General features: G+C 50.3%; 2 protein-coding genes across 3 annotated transcripts; one reads left to right on the plus strand and one right to left on the minus strand.

The window, feature by feature from the left end:
• Window positions 1-1205: 1205 nt before the first annotated feature.
• On the minus strand, window positions 1206-12165 carry ANAPC2 (anaphase promoting complex subunit 2). Its single transcript, XM_035564613.2, has 13 exons — window positions 12028-12165; window positions 10792-11414; window positions 10136-10268; window positions 7706-7880; window positions 7447-7566; window positions 6841-6958; window positions 6578-6759; window positions 6289-6430; window positions 5468-5543; window positions 4687-4890; window positions 3027-3156; window positions 2454-2689; window positions 1206-1708 (listed from the first exon to the last, which is right to left on the minus strand). The coding sequence occupies exons 1-13, from the start codon at window positions 12109-12111 to the stop codon at window positions 1496-1498; spliced, it is 2436 nt and encodes an 811-aa protein (XP_035420506.1). The 5' UTR covers window positions 12112-12165; the 3' UTR covers window positions 1206-1495.
• SSNA1 (SS nuclear autoantigen 1) lies at window positions 12136-14586 on the plus strand. 2 transcript variants are annotated; one of them, XM_035564614.2, is made up of 3 exons: window positions 12136-12235; window positions 12322-12521; window positions 13575-14586. In XM_035564614.2, exons 1-3 carry the CDS (start codon window positions 12184-12186, stop codon window positions 13788-13790), a joined length of 468 nt encoding a protein of 155 aa, XP_035420507.1. In that variant the 5' UTR covers window positions 12136-12183; the 3' UTR covers window positions 13791-14586. The 2 variants fall into 2 exon arrangements, with proteins under 2 accessions (XP_035420507.1, XP_035420508.1); XM_035564615.2 differs by having other exon boundaries at window positions 14364-14586.
• Window positions 14587-14723: the final 137 nt, after the last annotated feature.

Raw genomic sequence — 14723 nt, forward strand, 5'->3', positions numbered from 1 at the left:
CAGCCCCTAGAGCACAGGGAACATTTGAAGCTTAGTAATAAAACATGTTAACCAGTTCCTAGTGCCACAAGACCACGAGCCTGGAGCAAAGTGCCACAAGACATGCTCTCACCCACAGAGGAAGAGCTGCAAATGTGCACAAGAGGGAGATAAGCTGAGAGCCCACAGCAGCGCTAAGGGTGCCCACACTGGGGGACTTACAGGCCTTTAATTTAAGTACAAAAGACAAGGCTGGATGTTAAATACAGGTTGTTTTACCTGCTCTAAGAGTCTCTCATGCACCTGGACCCACAGCAGAGCAGCCAGGGTTACAGACCGACCGCCCCTGTACTCTGTGTGTGGCCGCTGGTAGCAGTTTCAGCTGCCTGGGCTAAAATATTCAGCAGGGGATGGAAAGACTTCTTGGGGTGTGGAAACTCATTTTTTGCCTCACAGAAAGCACATTTTTTAGGAAGAGACAGATTTCCCCAGCATATTCCTCCCAATAAGCAAAACCCACCTGGAAAGCAGGACTGGAACCCTGAATGCTATTCAGCGGAGACTGAATGCAATCCTGAAACACATCCATTGCTCACATCCATTGCTTCATCTTGTATCCAGGCTGGGGACACAGTGTCTAAGCGTAGCTCAGGGATTATCCCATCCAACTGCCTCACTGATCTCAGCAATGCCAGTAACCCTGAAGCACGCCAACAATGCACACTTGGTTGTAACAGCGGTGGTTTTCAAAGGGAGATGTGTGTTCATGCCATGGTGGAGCTGCCCTGCCAGTGCCTGGGTAGTCCGCTTACATCCTCTAGGACTAAAGAGCTTGCCTTGAAGAACTGCTGCATGTCATCATCTAAAGCACTCTTCATTCCACAATAAAATTATTCCACCCATCTTAAAAGTCCTGAACAAGGGTAAGGGGACCTTGGAGTCTCCTCGGAGCCAAAGGAGAGAGGATGAACACCACACTTGTTTTTACATAGGGCCTCACTCACCACAACCAGCCTCAAGAAGCTGCTGGAGCCACACAAGGAGACCCAGACGCAGCTGCAGCCAACAGCCCCCTCCCAAAACCTCCCGGGGCTTCAGCTGGAGACCCAAGGAAAGGACGATGGTGCCCAGCAGGCTGGGGACTTTCCTGCTGGCCCTTTCAGCGTGGGAAAGCTGATGCAAAGAGCACTCTGCCAAGAGGAAAGAAAAGAGTTGGTACCATCTGAAAAAGAGGATTGCTGTTTTTTATTAACCACTGAAGTAGACCCAGACACTCATTTATGAGAGGAAAGTAATGCGAGCAGCGGCTCCAGTCCAGAAGTTCTGTGGGGTGCACAGCCCAGGCCTCTGCTGAGCTGTCGCCACGTGGAGAAGGACACCCTTCTGGGAAGGGGGCACAGCAACACCCCCTCCAGCAAAAAAAGTTACCCAGCAGGACGCAGGGAGCTGGGTGGCACTGAGGAGCTGAGCACAGGCCCAGAGAAGTGACACACAGGAAAGGAGGAACACTTGCAGTCTAGTTGCAGTTCTTGGGCAGGCGATAGACGCCTCCGGAGTAGATGAGTTGCTGGTCCCGCACCTTTTTCTGGAGGAACCCCTGCAGCTCTTGTGTATCTATTTCTGTGACCACTGGGCCCGTCATCACGAACATCTTCAGCATGCTGTGAATCCTCTCCAAGGAGAGGCTCTCGAGGTTGGTCAGCATTGCCTGGATGTATGTCCAAAACAGCTACAAGGGGACAGGCAAACAACAGTAAATCACAATCACATCGGTGCCATGAAGAAAAGGGGTGCTTTAGTATCCCATATCCCAAAAACACAGCAGGGCTGTGGCTGGCAGTAAGTTCTGCTCTCAGCCATGAAGGCCTGGCCTTTAAACAGGAAATATCCAAGAAGAGCATCAGGTATCAGGACACACAGCTAGAAGGCAGGATCTGGCCTGCAGCACATGCATGACCCTTAGTGGATAAACACAGGTAGGACACCTTCATGCTGCAAGGTGGCACAACACACGTGCAACATTGCACACAGGTAAAAAAAAAAGTGCTGGAAGTGTCCAGGGCCCCCACACAGACAAAGGTCCAGCCAATAGTGCTGGGTAAACCTTTTTAGCAGTCTAAGAGCAAATAAATACTGCTTGGGTAAATCCAAGTAATGTCAATTTTCAAATATGAAATCAAATCTCAGGCTACTACTTTTTTTTTCTTTTTAACTGAATTAACACATTTACAAACATCCAAATAGTTGCCTGGCTCAGGCATTTTTCTGGAGTGAAGGCTGCCATACAATACCTGCATCGTCATTGTTAATTATGTTAATTATTTATCACTCCAAAAACCCCTCAAGCTGGACTTGGTCACTGTAGTGGAAAATGCAAACCCAAAGTGCAAGTCAAATCCATCATCCGAATCGGATCCCCCAGAGCCAAACACATTGGATGTCTGCACAGGCACCCAAGACACACGGACAGGTACCTGCAGCTCTTCCTCCTTCTGGTCAGCCTGTGACGCCATGGCAGAGTCCCCCTCCTCGTCACTGTCGATCAGAACAACCTTCTCCACCTGGTCCTTCTGCTCCTCCTCGATCACGGTGAAGGTGCCTGGGGGCTCTTCGCGCAGCACACCCTGCTGCAGCCACAGCGTCATCTTACGCTTCAGCGATGTCACGGGCACCTTGAGCACTTCACTCAGCTCCGTCAGCGTCCACGTACCTGCGGAGACCACCGCTATCAGAGAGGAGCGCAGGGCACCTGCCCACCCTGCAGCACGCCAGGATTTAATCAGAGGATGGGGAAGGCTGGTGAGCCACGGCCAGGAGCAAGCAGCTATGTGCAGTGACTGCCTGAAAGCAGACTGGGTGCTGAGCTGTGGTTCTTCTGGGTGCCGTCTCCTAGCAGAGCTGGAGACCCAGCCCTAGTTACAGTAGATCCAAGCCCAAAGCAGGTCTTGCTCCTTCTGCAAGATCTCTCATGCCCCGCAGCCACCAGAGCAACGTGGCCTTTCCACCCACCCGTGGGTGATACGCAGAGTGCCTGCTGTGTCACTCACTCTTGGTCTCGAAGTGCAGGATGATGGCAGCATGCACAGGAGACACTGACAGGGAGAGGGTGCGATCGGCCAGCTCCACGTCCAAGTTCACCAGGCCCAGGTGGTATTTCCAGTTCAGGGTCCTCATGGCCTGGAAAAGGGGGAAGCAGCAGATCCTCCAGCCCCTCTATTGCCATGGTGAGCTGATCTCTATTCACCTCCAAGAAATACAAAAGCTGCTCCCCTCCCCAGGAGTCTCCATCCCACCATCCATCCATTCCCCACACCCTCAAAGGAAACATCCTTGGCATAAGTTGTTGTCCCACCCTAGCCCAAGACCAAAGCCCCTCTCCTGCCTGAAAACCTCTGGAAGGGTAAGCACAAGTTGAGGAAATGCTGAAATTCCAACTGCACCACTCAGGACAAACTCCTACCAGAATTTAAATACTCATGTGGGGCAGGATTTCCTCAGAAGAGAGGCAATCTCTTCTGATACCAATGTGCAAAGAGCATTGTTTGTTTTGAAGGCTGAAGATGCTATCAAGTACTAGAGTCAAAAAAAAAAATTAAAAAATAAAAGGCCACTATTGTACCACCCCTAACTACTTTTTGCAGGCACAAACATCAGTTGGCATCCACATCTGGCACACAGCTGCAGCAGCAGGAGGAGAGAAAATACAGGATCTAGAGCTAGGAGCCTCCCAGCCTCATGGCATGTACCACCTGGTATGTAACAAGTTCAAGAAAGGATATGGAAAGCCAAGCCTCAAGTGGAGTCAGAGCACAATGGGATAGGCAAATGGAAACATCAATGTGAGACACCAAATTGTGTTCGAGTTAGCTGCAAAGGACCATCTGTGCATGCACAGACTCTACACTGGCATGACAAGCAGCTTTGAGTGATCCATGATCCACAGGCGTGCTCTGCACTCCACCAGGTAAGAAGCAAGGAATAAAGGTAAGATCACAGCTCTGGAAGTGACCTACATCTCTCCATAACTTCCAGACAGATGCTCCTGCTTCCAGCCCATTGGCTAACTGCCAGGACCAAGTGCTGAGCTGCAAAGTGACCAAACCCACTTGCACCTAAATCACCTGTCACAGAGCTGAGGGACCATCCTGAAATGAATGAAACATCCCAGGAAAAAACACAGAGAGAAGACACAATGTTCACCTCGCTCTGGTCTGACATTGAATCTCCTGCAACAGGCTGGAAAGGAGACCATGCGAAAAGGGCTTCTTTTCAAGAGGACAAACAGAAAAGTGACAGGGTACTGAAGATGAGAGGTCCAGCATGGACAGGATGTCACTCTTGTTACTATAACAGTTATGCCAACAAGCTTAGACCAGACTCAGATGCCTAAGTCCTTCCACCTCACTGTCCATTTAACTAACACTGGTCTGTTTTAGAAAATTCTCTAAACTTTTAGAAAACCCCATAAAGGCTACTAGTCAGGCACCCCATAAAGAAACCATTCTTTTTGAAATAGCTAAGCTAGTGCAGCTTCTAATCCAGTTTCAAAACTGAAGAGCTTTGGGATTCCACCATAACAGTGCAGGTGTTGTAGCAGCTACACCTTAATGGATGGTAAAGGGAACTTTGGAAAAACTGTGCAAAACCATGCTATAAAGTGGAGTTAACACCATAAACCTCTTTTAAGGAGGGTTAAGGATGGCTCACCTTTAATTTCTCATACTTCTTGGAATAGGCTTCCATGGCTTCCTTGACCTGCTCTGGAAGCTCTAGCTTCTCCTCTTTCAGCGGTGGCCAGAACTCACTTGACAGGATAACAGCAACGAGGCTGAACGGCGGCCTCTCCTCCTCTGGGAGCTTCTCTTCCTCATCACGAATGTTGGCATTAATGCGCCTCGAGTCAGCCATATCCTGGAAAAGGCAAAGGAGGCTAAGGCAGCTCCTCCTCTTCCAAGTCAGTGCTGAACCTTAGCAAAGGAGAAGCTTAAACAGGGCACCTAACATTGTGTCCAGGAGGTGATGGGGACATTGGAAAAGTCATCATCATTTGTGCCTACTAGCCACTAAGCCAGGCTATTAGATACTCAGAAACATTTGTGGGGAGGCTGGGGAAGGACTGACAACTCAACACCGCTCTACAGCGGAGCCCCTCCAGACTTGTCTTCTTCCCACAGTGCCCCCAGTGAATGAAACTCCATAGCCCCAACCCTGGAGGAGCTGGAATAGTCCAGTTCCTCAACAGCCAGAACCCTGTACTGCAAGAAGGGCAGGAGAAACAACAGCACCGGAGCAACCACCCCCGAGTCAATAATCCTACCCACAGGACTTGAAGAACAGACATCAGTGAATGCAATTCTGCCAATTCAGCCCCCTCATTGGGATTCCCATAACCCCATTTCCCTAAAAGACCCTTTTGGGGTCACTAAATCCCTCACCTTCACCAATGAGCTCAAACACCCAGGACTTGAATTAACAACAACAAAATCACCTTTAACATGACTTCACAATAGTGCATCTGAGCTTCACCAAACCGCAGCTTGAGCAGCTCCACATTGCGGATTTCCCTGACAAGAGAAACAAAGGATCGGACACATGTTCCTCTGACAGGCTAGCCTGGCCTGGCCCCTATCCCTTGTGACACAGCCAAAAAAAAGGAGTCCCTGACATAAGGGTGCTCTTCCTAGGAAGCCTTGTAAGGCTTCTTGTCTGCAGAGGATGCCTCCCAGCATCTCAGTGAGAAACAGTCACTTCCTCTGTAGGCCAGCAGCTTTTTGAAGACCCTCCAACCCCTTTCGTTTGCACAAGCCCAGCAGCAGGCCAGCCTCCCTGACTCCACAGTACAGCCCCAGCATTTGGCGAGCTACGCGCAGGAGACTGCTCATCGCAGACATGGCCCGCACTGGCTGCACGTCACGGAAAGGAAAACCACTGCAGCTGATGATTCAATAGACAAACTGGGTTGTGGCTGAGGTTTCCTGATGCTTCATCCCCTTTTTGTACCTTTACACTTTCTGCTGACCCAAAGCAGCCCCTGCAGGTTGTCAGAGCTACCAGAACATGCGGGATGGAGCTATGAGGGTGTTTGTGCTTCCAGTTTCCTACATTAGTGCAAGCAAAGGGCAACACTGAGCAGGAAACAGCCAGTGAATAGGTGAGCACATGAAATTCTAGATGCAAACCCAAAGCTGCAGGAAAGACAGAAAGATAATCCCGACTCCAGAAATGCCATTTTGTAGGACCAAGTCTGAAGCACAGTTTTGTCAGGTGATTTTACCTGGAAAGCCCTGGGGCTGGGCATTGGGACCTCACCTCTCAGCACTGTAGTTGAACTGATGGAGCAGCCGGTCTGCCAGAAGCGTGCGGTATTCGTTGATAAACAGGTCCTTGCTGCCATAGATGCTCACCAGCAGGCTGATGATGTCTGAGGACCGACGCTTGGAACTTGATTTCCCTAGGGAAATTCAGCAGACAACAGTGGGAGATTAACAAAGACCTGCCCCAGCACAGGTCAGCTCTAGAGGACTAATGAGTGACTCAGGACTACAGACAGCCACGGGAAGAGAGTGGGGTGCCTCGACTTCTGTCCTTGGCATCTAACCTGGATCTGCATCAACCGGGTCAGGAACCCAGTCCCCTGGTTCTGAGATGTCATCATCACTCTCCTGGCCATTCTCCAGCGTCACAGGATCAGCTTTTGAGAGCTCATTTGCAAGATCACCAGAGCCCTCGGCATCCCCTGTAAGGCCCGCCACAATCTGCCGCACTGTGTCTTCCCGAGTCCTGCCGAAAGGCAAGAGAAACAGCAAATGAAGGGGAGGGAAGAGAAAAGGAATGCACAAGACTGCCCTGCAAGCCTCTTACCTGAGGTACTTCCTGATGGGCTCACAGGCAACCTCCAGGATAACCATGGAGGGGTCAAGCTCCCGCAAGGCTTTGATGGCTGAGATGTACAAAGTGATGATGTCTGATGTGTTGACACCTACAAGAGAGGGGCAGGGGGGCAGTTCAGAGTCCCAGAGCACAGACTAACAGTCTGGATGCAAGACAGGCTGCTCCAAGCCCTCTGTTAGATCTATGGAGCCGAAGGCAAAGGGCTTGCTGCCCTTCTGCCCTGTCCACAGGGATAGATCAGACCCATATGACTGAGAAACCAGTCCCAACCACAAACACAGGCTCAGAGACTACTATAAACCAGCTTAGTCCAGGCTGTGTGTTAACAGAGAAGCCTTTAACCGCTTGGATAAAAGCTAAAGTTCTAGCTCGGCTTCTCACTGTACCACAAAAATGAGGCAAGAAGGGGCTGGGATGTAATCAGCTACTAGTGCCCAACACCGGGAGCACACAACGTGCAGAGCCTGGCTGCCTCTCGCTCAACAAACACAAAATGGGATGACAGCTCCCAGCAGATCCCCACTCATGACCAGGCTTCTTACAGTGTTGTGACATATGCAGGGATGTAAAACGCACCAGGATGCAGAAGTCGCATTTCCAGAGCACTTTTCAGGGAGCTGAGCAGCTGCTGCCTCTGATTAGTCCTTTCCAGGCAGAACTTGAGGTCCTCCACAGCAGGCTTTGACTCTGGGAAATCTACAGACCAGGCAGTGATTAGAAACTGTGCCACGCTCCACGGGCAGGCAAGAGGAGATGGCATGGCACATTGGGAGGTGACAGATCTATCATGAATCCAAGCCCAGGAGTGAATGAACACTGAACGGGTCACGCCTACCTCGAATAATGCTGAAGAGCTCTTCAATGCGCATGCTGGCGTAGATGCGGTAGAAGAACCTCTGGACGTGGCACCGCCAGCGTTTCAAGGTGCTGCTAGCTTCTGGAGTGGAGCGAGCCAAGGGACCATCTTGCAGAAAAACTCTGCTGAGCCAGCCAATCACTTTCTCAATCCACTGCAACGGAAGAGGGAGAGCAGAGAGCTGGTGAGCACCACAGCCGATGCACAGCCATGTCCCACACCTCTCCATTACCAGGCAGCTGCTACAGCAAGCAGAAATGAGCAGCCTGCCAAGCATAGCATCACCTCTAGCTGCTCTCCAAACACACCCTAGCTGGGGTTATAGCTGGGGAAAGCCTAACTGGAAGAAGAGCTGAACCCCACTACCTACAGGATGTAGACTGCAGATTTCTGTGAGAAGATCAGAGGTGACTGAGGACCGTGCACAGGCGCTGGGCTCCAAAAAAAAAGGACAAGGTATATTCAAAAACTTGCAGACTATTCAATTCTTGCAAAATTCTGTTCTTTTCTATTCCACACTTGCGGAACTATTCTCTTTATGAAAATTTGAGTAAATTGCCCATCTCACCGTCTTTGGCCCAGAATTTCTGTGCTTCCTGAAATCAATAAAGAACAAGCAAGCCACCTCAAAGACTCGCAGATATAGTCATACCAGCCAAACTCAGGCACTTGAGACAAGACCACAAATACCAACCCTGTCACTTAATAATTAAATCCTACAACCTAGTCAAAGAGCATCAGGAGGCTAACTTTGTATATTGGAGATTTAGTTTTCTACAGAGAAATGTGCATTTGTCTTTACTTCAAATGTACTCAGCTACAATATCCAAATATTCAAAACAAATTGTTTTATTTTCTCTTTAGGGTAACAAAAGCATAACACTACCTGAGGTAGTATTTGAGTATTAATAGTTACTAGATATTATTTTTTGATAACCAGATTTGGACAGCCTGAAACAAAAATGCTAAGTCCAGATCTGTTTTGCTGATGTTAATTTTTAGTTATCTGTTTGACTGAGGGAACACTGAAGACGTGAGGAATGCACAAGTTCTGCTAATAATTACAAGGCAGTACAAACCTGAGAAGTACAGAACACCTGGGCAGCAATTCTGGGCAAAACTGTAGAAAAGCTGATAAGGCATTCTGCTAAAGAACAAAATGAAAGGACTGTGATGCAGAGCAACTCAATTTTAAGGAATACCATTATTATCAATCCAACCCATTTTTTATCCTGGGCATTTGTCTTCTCTGAGTGTTCCTGTTATAGCTGGATTATCAGCTGACATTCCGGACTGCCTCTGACATGTCTGAGAAGGAGGTTTGCTCTTAGCACTTGTACATTTACAAGCTCTTTCTCAGTTTTCTCCTATTTCACCGTTAGCTAGCCAGGTTTGTGCCTTTTTTTCTTTAACGTCTCTTCCTAATGCTAACATCTTCTAATGTCCTGCAGCCAAACACACTGGCCTTTTCTGAAGACGTGGGAGCGTGGGGACCTTCTGCAATGTGTGACAAGTGGAACGCAGCTGCATTTTCCCTGGTGTCCTTAAACAGTCTCCAGGTCACCTGAAAGCATTTTACACTAGGGCCAAAAAAGAAAGTGTTGCGCAGCAACTACAGGGAAGTAAATTCCAAATCGCTGCCGCTGTTTGCAGACAACAAAAAAGGCCAGCATGACAAACAGCGAGGAAACTGGGACAACCACGCAGAGCAGTCTGGTTCGCATGGCAACCTGACCTCACGCTTTGTTCTTCAACGCAGGCAAACGCAAGGGCATGCACCAAGGAACAAAGAGTGCAGAGCAAGCCTGCAGAACAGAGACCATATCCCAGAAGAGCCATAACTCTGAGAAGAATTTTAAGGTCATACAGAGCAAATAACTCAACACAAACTTGGTTTAAGGTAGCAGCAAAAGAACTGGATAGATGCAAGGAATGATTTTAATTCTGTATGCAGCCCACTGGAGAAATCAATACCAGAACCCTATCTCCCTTCATTGCTTCCTGATTTAAAGGGATGCTGAAAAATTAGAAAGTGAAGAGAAAACAGCTGCACAAATTGAAGTTATGGGCCCACCTATACACAGGGAGGGCCTTCTACAGGTTAGGTGGCACTTCACATTCACATAGATTGTAGAACAGAACCACAGAAATTCCCTTGTTAATAGGGACATCACCAGGTGAAATGTAGTGGTGTGCTATGCATAGGTCAGAGCAAACATTCTCCTGTAACATTAAATCAAAATGGAAAGTTTTAACCACTCCTCTTCTGCCTGGGATGGTGGAAGTCACAGCCCAGGAACAGGCATTTTCAGGGAGAATCAGGAATTTCACCTGAGCAGCTACACCAGTAACAGGAGCAGCTCCACATCTCCAGAGCAAGGGCCCTGACTGCCCCCACGCCTTCCTCACCTCCTGGAACTCATTCAGGAAAGAGTGCTCGTATTCGCCCCTGCATCTCTGCTCCATCCTCTCCTCGATCATCCTGTGCAAGATGGTTGTGACAGCATCGGCGCTCACTCTCTCCAGCAAATTCAGCCGGCGGCTGCAGACACAGACAGAGACCTGTTTCAGAGTGACCAAAAGCAAAAGTACAAGCAAATAAAGAAAATCTAACTAACTGAAGGCACCGACCTCCCTGCGTGGTCCATGGATGCAGGAACAGCTCTTAATTTAGATGCTCTGAGAGCCTGCACAGATGCACTACATATATGATAGATGAAACTACTGCTATCCCATCTTATTCAGAAGCATTATTTTCTAGCTATCAAAAGCTTTTTCATTTAGAGAAGTTTGCTTCTTTGGGACAGAAGGCCTTAGAAAAAGACAGTGATATTCCCACAGCCAGTAAAAAGAACTTCAGTCTAAAGATCTGCTCCAGTTCAGCCACCAGCTAGCCAGCAGCCACAGAAACTGTGTGTGAAGTTTCCTAGGCAGTACTATGTCACTGCCTGCGTAACCCCATGCACAACTCCTCCAGTTCTCAGACACAACAAGACCTGCTGCTGCCACCCTCCCTGGACTATCTGCTTGTTCTGTGAGACACCACCACCCCATAACGTACGTACAGAATGTCATTGAGCTGCTGAAACTGCTCCATGGCTTTGGGACACCAGCACTGCTCCCTCTTACTGCCGCAGCCTGCGCACACCTGGCTCTCCCCTCCGCCCTCCTCCGTATCACTCTCTTGCTCGTTCTCACTCATGCTGCTCTCACACTCGTTCATTCCTTCTTCTCCTTTCTTCCACTGCCGCATGTATATCCGGAAAGTGCGGCTATAGAACTGCTGGATCATTTCTTGGAAGGACTTTGTGGTGGAGAAGAAAAGGATAGCTTTGAACATGGTGTAGACCTTCTCTTGCAGCATCTGAGCGCCTGTCCCCAGCAGCAAGCCCGCCTTGGTCCATCTCTCCAGGAGCTCCAGGCTGTTTAGGTAGGGGTCCAGGCGGCACTTGAGAAGACAAAACGCGTCCAGAAGGAGCGAGGAGCACTGAGGCTCCTCCGCAGTGTTTTCATACTGGCCAATGCAGTTCCAGAACTCAGGAGCTATATTTGCCTGAAGGTCCGTCTGCAACACCTCGATGAACCACTCTTCCACGATCGAGTGCAGGTCGTAACAGCGCAGCACCTCCAGGGCAGCCTGCAGGTCGGCATCCTTCAGCGGCCCCACAGGATCAGACCTTGGTGCTGCCTGGAAAGCAGAAGGGACAGCACGTCAAGCACACTTCTGTAGGTAGATCTGTGGCAGAAGAGACTGCTTGGCCCTGAGGAGTGGAGACCAAATGCACGCAGGCTCTGCTGAACAGCACCAGGCCAGGGTCTCGGACCACTGCTGGAAGCCAACCATCCACCTCAGAGGCCCAATTCCCAAACGCCACCCACCGCAGTCCCCGTCGGTGGCTGCTGCAGGAGGCACAGGCTGGTGCCGTGTGCCACCCCAAAACACAAGGCCCTGGAACAAAACCCCAAAATTGTCTTCTGCAGGGAGCAATCAGGCAGAGAGCTGCAGCACCGAGGGAGGAAGCAGCGGTCTTTTTGGCCGCTTTTCCACCACACAGCTCGTCACAGAGGGCGTTTGGGCCATGGCACCTCATCACGGAGGGCTTTGGGGCCACGTCGAGAGGGTGAACAGAAAACCAGACCCGAAAGTTGAGGGGCCGGGGCCGGACCCCGGGACCCCCTCAGGCACCACGGCTCCTCCGGGTCCCCCCCGGCCCCAAGACGAGGGCGGCTGCGGCGCCCTCCCCCGCGGCCGCCGCGAGCCCTCGACACCCCCCGGCCGCCCCCGGCCGCCCCCCGCTCACCAGCCCCAGGGCCGCGGGCGGCACCAGGGCGGTGCTGAGCTGGTGCCAGGCCGCCGAGAGCTCCTCGCCCGCCGGCGGCTCCATGCGGGCAGCGCCGCAGGAAGAGGCGGAGCGCGGCGGGGCCGTTGGCAGGGCCGTGCCGGGCCGGGAGCCGCGATGGGCGAGCAGGGAGCGGCGCTGCAGGGCTACAACGCGGCGCTGCTGGAGGGTGAGCGGGGCCGGGCGGGTGAGCGGGACCGGGCCGGGCCGGGCCGGGTGCTGACGGGCCTGGCCGGGCCGGGCCGTGCCGGGCAGGGCTGGCGGAGCTGCGAGCCCGGCGGGAGGAGCTGAACGGGCGGATCCGGGAGGAGGAGGCGGAGCGCGGCCGGCTGCAGGCCCGGCTCGGGGCGCTGAGCCAGCGGCTGGCCCGCACCAACGAGAGCCTGGCCGGGCACCTGGCCGCACGCAGCGACCTGGACAGGAGCATCGCCGAAACGGAGGCGGCCTACGGCAAGGTACCGGGCCCGACACCCTGCCCGAGGGAGTAAAGGGGATTTGGGGTGGTCTGGGGGCTCTGCTAGGCTGCCCCCGGCTGAGCAGGGGCGGGGGAAGCCACAGCACGCTGTGAAAATAGAGGAAAATGGTCCCTGGGCCCCCAAACCCTGACAAAAGGCCCCCTCACCAACACTGTCGTCCGAGGAGAGGGGAAAGGAAAAGGAGGAAAGCAGACACGGCCAGAAGACCAGGAATCCAAGCAGGTAACAACAAACTGTTGGCCCCGCTCTTGCTGGCCTACGCTCTTTTTGCTTCACTTTCATATAACCTCATCTTCTGTCTTTCTGTGAGGCAGCATCTGCCATATCGTCATTGAAAGAGCAGGAATGTCAGAGCAGTAAGGGGGCAGGAGGCAGGCGAACAGCACAAGGGCTGACCATCGCTGTCATTTCTGTTGTGGGATGGCTCAGTCCCTTCACCTTTCCTGGATTTGTAACCTCTGTTGGGCAGGGACTGCTTCATTCCGCTGACAGGACAACAGCTGAGTTCGCTTTTAAAATAAAACTCCAATCAGCTTTTGAAAAAAGTAAAAGAATCTTTCCAGGTAGTTGCCTAAACTTTCCTTTACCCCATTTTTTTTGAATGCAACAACTGCTCTAAGTGTTGAATCCTCTTATCTCCTCAGGCCAGTACCTTCTGGCCAGCCTTCCTGGCAGCAGCTGTTTTTCAGATGAAGCTGGAGCTGACTTCTCTGCCTGCTTCAAGACCTGATGGTTTAGGGTGAAAGGGAGAACTCACATAGAAAATGTAACAGCTCAGAAATTTTGTTGCAAAGCTACACAAACAACAGCACAGGTTCTAAAAGAAACCTTCCCTGAGATACAAATCACAACCCCCTATTCTACAAACGAATTCATGTTTATTGAAATTAGAAGACAAAGTCACAGTAGGTAAAAAGCCAAGGTGGTTAGGAGAGGAAACGCAGACATCCTGCAAATAGAAACAAGTAACAAAGTTCCTTTCCTGTGGATTTCCATCTCTTGTCTGTAATCATACTCCTTGCCTTTCCCCAGCCCATGAGTCGCAGGACTCCGTCCCCATCCACCGCATTCTTCCATGGACACAGACGACAAAATCCCAACTTCTACTGGCGTCTCGGCCTGCGGGACACTTGCCTTCATCTCTTCTCTGACCACTTAATGATTTCCACAAGTTCACAGGAGTGTAAAAATGATCTTTGGGACTACAACCCTGCTATAACATTTTGTTACAGTTGTCCACCGTGTTAAAACTTTACAACGGGGAGATGGACAGGCAACAAGATTTTCTAAGCCTAGCATAGCCTTGTATCCTAACGCACCACAAGTGCGAGTGCTAAATTATATAAAACATAAGCTAAAAACAGAAGAAAATGAATAAAAGTAGAAAGAATTAGTCTGACTTAAGGTCATTGTGGAGTTGAGTAACATCTTGAAGCAAGAAACCTAAAGTGTGCAGTTTTAGTAGTAGAAGACAGTTGAAACGGTGTCTGAGTACAATTCTAATACTGATCTAAAAAGCCCAAGTATCAGCATCTCTTAAAAACTAAAGTTTAGTCCACAGCCTGCTACAGCAGGAAGTTCTCTGTCCCGTGTTCGAAGACAGATAAATTGCTTAAGTTATTTCTTATTCAAAAAATGGGCATAAACCAGGGAAATTCCTCCACGGATATTCCTGCAGTGAGATAGAATACCTAATTCTCAGCGGTGTATCATCCTAAGGGATGGAGAGTCCCTCTTGCTCCAAGGTAGATCAGGTGAATTCAGAGAGAACTGTTTAGTTGATGTAAAAAAATAAGCTGTTTTTATTTCCTTCCTTCCCAGATTCTGGAGAGTTCTCAGACATTGCTAGATGTCCTGAAGGGAGAAATTGGGAGTGCTAGTAAAGCCAGTGAGCCGAAAAGCACTTCAAAACAAAAAGAAAAACGAACAAGTGGACAAAAGCATTCCTAAACTTGTTCTTCAGCCTGGCAAAGCCTGTTGGGCTGGGACAGCTGCTGTTCTGGTACAAGGATGCCACATTTAATAAAAGTCTTTGTTTGCAGGAGTACGTTTTCCTTTCAAATGCACTTTGGTATTAGTTAGAGGACTGCTAAAGGTAATCCCCTCATGCTAGGGATCAGGGTAGGTATCCTACAAAAATACCCTTTCTTTCGGGCACAGTGATACCAAAGCATATCAGAG

Source organism: Cygnus atratus, chromosome 19, assembly GCF_013377495.2.
Source record: "Cygnus atratus isolate AKBS03 ecotype Queensland, Australia chromosome 19, CAtr_DNAZoo_HiC_assembly, whole genome shotgun sequence".
Lineage (NCBI taxonomy): Eukaryota > Metazoa > Chordata > Aves > Anseriformes > Anatidae > Cygnus > Cygnus atratus.

Bases quoted from the DNA above. Each gene is read 5' to 3' on its own strand.
- ANAPC2 (XM_035564613.2), bottom strand. From the start codon at position 12,111: ATGGAGCCGCCGGCGGGCGAGGAGCTCTCGGCGGCCTGGCACCAGCTC. The intron at 11,415-12,027 runs GTGAGCGGGGGG...TCTGCTTTCCAG, and splicing joins CGCCCGCGGCCCTGGGGCTG to GCAGCACCAAGGTCTGATCC. The intron at 10,269-10,791 runs GTACGTACGTTA...CTGTGTCTGCAG, and splicing joins CAGCAGCTCAATGACATTCT to CCGCCGGCTGAATTTGCTGG.
- SSNA1 (XM_035564614.2), top strand. From the start codon at position 12,184: ATGGGCGAGCAGGGAGCGGCGCTGCAGGGCTACAACGCGGCGCTGCTG. The intron at 12,236-12,321 runs GTGAGCGGGGCC...CGTGCCGGGCAG, and splicing joins CAACGCGGCGCTGCTGGAGG to GGCTGGCGGAGCTGCGAGCC. The intron at 12,522-13,574 runs GTACCGGGCCCG...GCCTTTCCCCAG, and splicing joins CGGAGGCGGCCTACGGCAAG to CCCATGAGTCGCAGGACTCC.